This window comes from Protomyctophum bolini (genome assembly GCF_963924005.1).
Source record: "Protomyctophum bolini genome assembly, chromosome: 8".
Taxonomy (NCBI): Eukaryota; Metazoa; Chordata; class Actinopteri; order Myctophiformes; family Myctophidae; genus Protomyctophum; species Protomyctophum bolini.
The window spans coordinates 13,105,837-13,112,149 of record NC_137869.1 but is presented as its reverse complement, the minus strand read 5'-3'; the positions used below and the strand labels follow the sequence as shown (position 1 = coordinate 13,112,149).

At 43.2% G+C, this 6,313-nt stretch overlaps 1 protein-coding gene across 1 annotated transcript in view; it reads right to left on the bottom strand.

Moving 5' to 3' along the window:
* The window catches only part of cacna1ea (calcium channel, voltage-dependent, R type, alpha 1E subunit a), a gene marked incomplete at its 5' end in the record, with an annotated part of 120,331 nt that overhangs the window by 75,921 nt on the left and 38,097 nt on the right, over window positions 1-6,313 (bottom strand). Inside the window, 2 exons of the mRNA XM_080770209.1 lie at window positions 33-172; window positions 842-939. Of these exons, the coding sequence (XP_080626335.1) occupies window positions 33-172; window positions 842-939 (238 nt within the window). The remainder of the gene's footprint in view (window positions 1-32; window positions 173-841; window positions 940-6,313) is intronic.

Below are 6,313 nucleotides of genomic sequence, written 5' to 3'. Positions count from 1 at the left end.
ACACACACACACACACACACTCACTCACTCACCCGCTGAGGACCACTATGAAGTCCATGACGTTCCATCCGTTCCTCAGGTAGGATCCTTTATGGAACACGAAGCCCAGAGCGATGACCTTGATCCCTGCTTCCAAGCAGAACATGCCGATGAAGTAGGGCTCTGTCTTCTCCTGTTGGAGGAAATCACACCCTGAATGACAAACGGCCCTTTCTCTGTACTGGACTGGACTGTGTCTGTGTAGGGGTGTTCATTCACACCCTGAATGACAAACAGCCCTCTCTCTGTACTGGACTGGACTGTGTCTGTGATCACACCCTGAATGACAAACAGCCCTCTCTCTGTACTGGACTGGACTGTGTCTGTGTAGGGTGTTCATTCACACCCTGAATGACAAACAGCCCTCTCTCTGTACTGGACTGTGTCTGTGTAGGGGTGTTCATTGAATCAGGGTGACTCGGATGAAGGCATTGTTGCCACAACGCGTAGGTGTATATTGTATTCTTAATATGCATTAGCTAGAATATTAAAAGCGTTTTAAAGGTAGGGTAAGTGATATTTTTTGGTTAAAAAAAAAAAAAAAGTTTTGTTAAAAGGTTAAATCACTATATTCTGTGTTTTTTCAGTAACGACTTCAATACAATCACTGAAGTTTTGGGGGGTAAAAATATAAGAGAAATGTGATTCTGGAGTAAACAAGTTATCCATTCCATAGTATAATACTATCACTAAGAAGATAATGTACTCACTGTGTGTGTGTGTGTGTGTGTGTGTGTGTGTGTGTGTGTGTGTGTGTGTGTGTGTGTGTGTGTGTGTGTGTGTGTGCGTGCGTCTCTCTCACCAGTCTCTTAGACATGGGGGTCTTGTCTTCCCCAGGGAGGTGCTGCTCCAGAGCCAGGACGATACAGTTGGCGATGATGGTGGCCAGGATCATGTATTCAAACAGAGTGGAATGCCAGGGTTAAGGAGCTCACCCAACATTTGAGGACTGATCATTTCGTTGACGTTCTGACAACATTTACTCATTTGCACTACATATATATACCAACTGGTTTAGCCAGAGCGGAGTCTTGATACCTGCTATAGATGCAAATCGTATCAAATGGGCCCTTGAAATTAAAAAGGTTGAGAATCACGGAATAATCTGTCTGTGAAAGCCAAGTGACCGTAGTCTTGCATAGCCTGAATTTCAGAGGTCTGATTTCTGAGGTGGAGCTAGCTATCGAAACGTCTGATTTTGCTAGACTAGAGTGACCATCACACAAGTGAACTAATAATTCTGATGAATTTCTATAACTCACAGATATCTTAAATCAAATAACTTGTGCCATTGACAAGCTGTGTGGATGCATTTTCAGTGCTATGTAACTACATGTACTACTATAAGTACAGAGAAGTCTATATCCTCTTGTATGGGGCTACAAATATACACAGTACACACTTTCCTTAATATTTTCTTAGATTAAAAAAAGAAAGAAAAAAAAGTTAGAAACAATATAACAATTGGCATAGTTCTATATAGTTGGCATGTACTACTATTAATCATACTGAAAACAATATATTACATGTACTGTACATTGCTAGGAGTAGGATCCCATACATGTCACATACAGTAGTGCTAGCATCCCATGGTGGGTACAGTATATTAAAGCAAGGCCACCAGCAGCAAAATGTAATTACAGTGCAACCCGACATCAACTTCTTCATATGGAAAAGCATAGATTTTATAATGTAAAGCCACAGACTAACGTAAGCCACAGAAGCCATGATAGAACGCCTGTCTTATCCACATCAGAGCTGAAGGAACATTCATTTTCAGATCTAGAGGTTTTCAAAAGTTTGTGCACAAGGCACACCAATGGATAAGTCAAACTCACAAGACACCGCTCTATTCAAAGTGAAAATAACAGATCAACAAGCTCAGATGCGTGGCGTGTAACGTGTTGTGAGTATGCAGATCACAAAATACTGATACTGTAAACCAATACTTTCGTATAGTTGTATTCAGTATATTGCTATAATGTGCAAATGCTGCAAGATTCCAAGGCACACCCGTGTGCCTCGATCCACCATTTGGGAACTGCTGATCCATTAAATGGGAGAGTGGGTTGACCAGACAACTGTTACTATAAATGGCTCAGTCTTGCTACAAGCCAGGTAATATACACCCTGTAGCCAAGAGACCTCTGCTGGTTGCTGGTTTAACTTCTGCTGCTCTGGGGTTGAGGTATGCCAGGGATGTGCTCATCTAACTAATGGTGCGTGGGCACACATCTTGTTCCTGGCTGTGAGCGGGAAGAGAGAGAGATAGAGGAGAGAGAGAGAGAGAGAGAGAGATAGAGAGAGAAGCTGAATTTATACTCAGATCTGCTATTTTCAATGTATGACACTGGCACGCAACTAAGGCAGCTCACCACATGTCACATTTGTGCATGTGTTGTGTGCAACACTTACACACACACACCGAAAGCAAAATCATGGCAGAATGGATTGCTATTTAGCTCTAAACAGAGAATACACAGTAGCAGGATAATTGAGCACAGTAACTGACCCAAAACTAAGGAAAACATTAACTCGATATAGACTCAGTAAACACAGTCTTGCGATTGAGAAATGCCGCCATAGGCAGACCTGGCTCCCAAGAGAAGACAGACTGTGCACCCACTGCACACAAAACGAGGTAGAGACTGAGCTACACTTCCTAACCATCTGCCCACTGTACCAAGACATCAGAGACATATACTTTCCACGGACCCAAGGAGAGTTTGAAAACATGACTAATGACAAAAAAACTCCCATATCTGTTGGGTGAAGTACAACAATGTACAAACACAGCAGCGAGATTTGTGAGCTGCTGTGACAGGAGAAGGATGTCAAATGGAATACAAACCAGTGTGTTATCAAAAGTATAAAGCTAACGTCTCCTATATGGATGTATATTGTATATCGTATATTGAAACTATCTCCGACTGTCACGTCCTATCCCAGAACGTCCCATGCCTGGTCCGCCACCCTTATGTTCTCTCCTACCTACATGTGTGTTCCCCTCCCCCACCCTACCTGAGAGACAGTTTCCTCCTGGGAACACAGCTGTGGACACTTGTGCCTACTAATGACTTTGGGATTTAAGTGGTGTGTTTGTGGGACTCTTTGTCGGTTTATAGTTTGGGTTTACGCCAGCTTTGCGCTGCTGTTCCTGTATGTTTTAGTTCCTGCCCTGTGTGGCGTATGCTGTGTTCTTTGATCTTATAAGTTAAGTAAAGTGTTTTATACCAGTCATTCTTGTGTTCAATCTTCTGCTTGGTTCCACACACATACTCCGGGTCGGCAGCCTAACACTGACAGAAAATGCACAACCTTTTTATAGTTCCACAAGATAGTATTACCCAAAGTGTTAATGTAACACAGCTCTGTTTACACCTTTATTTAATTACTATTTATATCCAATATTTATTTGTAAATACATTGTTTTATTTTGATTGTCTTGTTCCACTTCTGCTTTGGCAATGTAAACGTACGTTTCTCATGCCAATAATTCCATTGAATTGAATTGAATTGAGAGAGATCAGGAGGGAAGGCATAGAGTGTGATCAATAAAGCACTAGGAAAACCAAGCACTGGGAGCTTGGAAACAGGTGGGATGTAAAGAGGCAAATAAGTTACATAGATATAGCAAAGAGAGACAAATGGAGGGATATAAGGATTGACGGGCCAATCAATGTTCTGCCTGTAGACGACCTCAGCAGGGTTACCCAGGGACATGAGAGCCATATGGGAAGACACGAAAACATAGCAAACGTAATCTGACTCCCATCAGCCTGCAGGGATTCCAACCCAGGCAAATTGGCCAACCACTCAATTGTTCAGAGAGAGAGAGAGAGACAGAGAGAAAGACAGAGGAGGGAGTGGGAGAGAGAGGGCGAGGGAGAGAGAGGGCGAGAGGGCGAGGGAGAGAGAGAAGACAATGTTATAGACCAGGAGAAAGTGAGAGATGTTGAGGTGCACTTACAACTTAAGCTTCCAATAAAACGCGGTGTTTGGGTAATAATTTACTGAGGTGACTGACTAGTTAACATCCACATCCGAGTTCAGAGCGTGCAGCATCGTTCAGAGCGTGCAGCATCGTATCGTTCAGAGCGTGCAGCATCGTATCGTTCAGAGCGTGCAGCATCGTATCGTTCAGAGCGTGCAGCATCGTTCAGAGCGTGCAGCATCGTATCGTTCAGAGCGTGCAGCATCGTATCGTTCAGAGCGTGCAGCATCGTATCGTTCAGAGCGTGCAGCATCGTATCGTTCAGAGCGTGCAGCATCGTATCGTTCAGAGCGTGCAGCATCGTATCGTTCAGAGCGTGCAGCATCGTATCGTTCAGAGCGTGCAGCATCGTATCGTTCAGAGTGTGCAGCATCGTATCGTTCAGAGCGTGCAGCATCGTATCGTTCAGAGCGTGCAGCATCGTATCGTTCAGAGCGTGCAGCATCGTATCGTTCAGAGCGTGCAGCATCGTATCGTTCAGAGCGTGCAGCATCGTATCGTTCAGAGCGTGCAGCATCGTTCAGAGCGTGCAGCATCGTATCGTTCAGAGCGTGCAGCATCGTATCGTTCAGAGCGTGCAGAATCGTATCGTTCAGAGCGTGCAGCATCGTATCGTTCAGAGCGTGCAGCATCGTATCGTTCAGAGCGTGCAGCATCGTATCGTTCAGAGCGTGCAGCATCGTATCATTCAGAGCGTGCAGCATCGTATCGTTCAGAGCGTGAAAAATCGTTGAGCTGCACGCCTTTATACTTGATGAAGTATAAAGGCTTTATTAGAGACAGGAAGGGAGGGAGGGGGGAGGAAGAAAACAAGAGAGGACATGAAGACATAAGTAGGCTGGAGAGAGGTATCCACGGCAACGGGCTTCGCTCCCATGTGCAGCCAAAAGTCAATGTTACAAGATGGTTACTGGGCAGCTGAACAAACACTGGATCCTACACATAACTGCCCCCGCACACACACACACACACACACACACACACACAAACACTGACACACGCACGCACGTACAGTAGGCCTACCCCTTAAATAAAATTGCTCATTGATCATGTGAAACACGGCCAAAACACTGATTTAGACACCCACATATTTCTTCTATGCCTATACTGTATAAGCTAACTGCCTGTCATAATTTCACCCAGTCATAATTTCACCCCCCTCCTTATCTAGACTAATTATTGGACAGTATTAGTATGTTGATATTCATTTTGATCATCCTTAGGGCCCCAAATCACGCCTTAAAAAGCATTAGTATCTATTTCAAACACAAAGGGGTTTTTATATATTTTCACAGCAGCAACTGCCTGTCATAATTTCACCCCCTTCCCTATCTAAGTATTGGACAGTATTAAGATGTTGATATTGATTTTGTAATCATCTTTAGGACCCCAAATCATACCCTAGGAAGCACTAGTGTCTATTTAAAACACAGAGGTTTTTTGAGAGTATATTTGGTCATACAGAGTCATATTTGGACAGCAGAAACTGCCTGTCATAATTTGCAACAAGGCAACTCGTTAGTGTGAGTGTGTCTCTAGTCTCTGTGCCTAACACAAGTGATTGAGTTGAACCTGTGCAATACATTATGGGTTTCTGCATACTTTGCATGTGTGCATTTTCACTACCAGCTAGCCTAAGCCTACCAATTTTATTTATTTGACAGCATTTTTTACTTGAATGTATTGTTCTGGTAACTGAGTGAGAAAAGTAACTGAGTGTCAGACTCAGTCAGAAGTTAAAACGTTTTGTACAATAAGCTGTTTTAAGAAATGTACTCTGCTTTCAATCCTACTGTATGTATTGAATCGAGAATCATTTTGAATAGAGAATCGTTTTGAATCTGGAAAAAAAATGCCTTTGGATTGAGAATCGAGTTGAATCGAATCGTGACCCCAAGAATCGGAATCGAATTGTGGGACACCCAAAGATTCACAGCCCTAATAATAAAGTTTATAATGTGTTATGATTAAGCTTATAAAGTATAATGATTATTTATCATCGCTTATATATAATTATACATGTTTATGAAAAAATTATAATATCTTATAAGTGCGTGCGTGAGTGAGTGTCACGGTGCCGGGCGTCTGTGACTCACAGTGACGACGGCGTGCTGCCTCACTCCTCAAACACCCGTGTTAAAAATAGACACAGAGATGGGAGTGTGATACGCTGTGCATCTGTGAGCGTGTCAGGGCCCAGATTAGACTCAAGCCCCTGTGATTATTATTACACCGGGTGAAGATACAAGTTAATCACAAGGCATCTGGGACCTGGCTTGG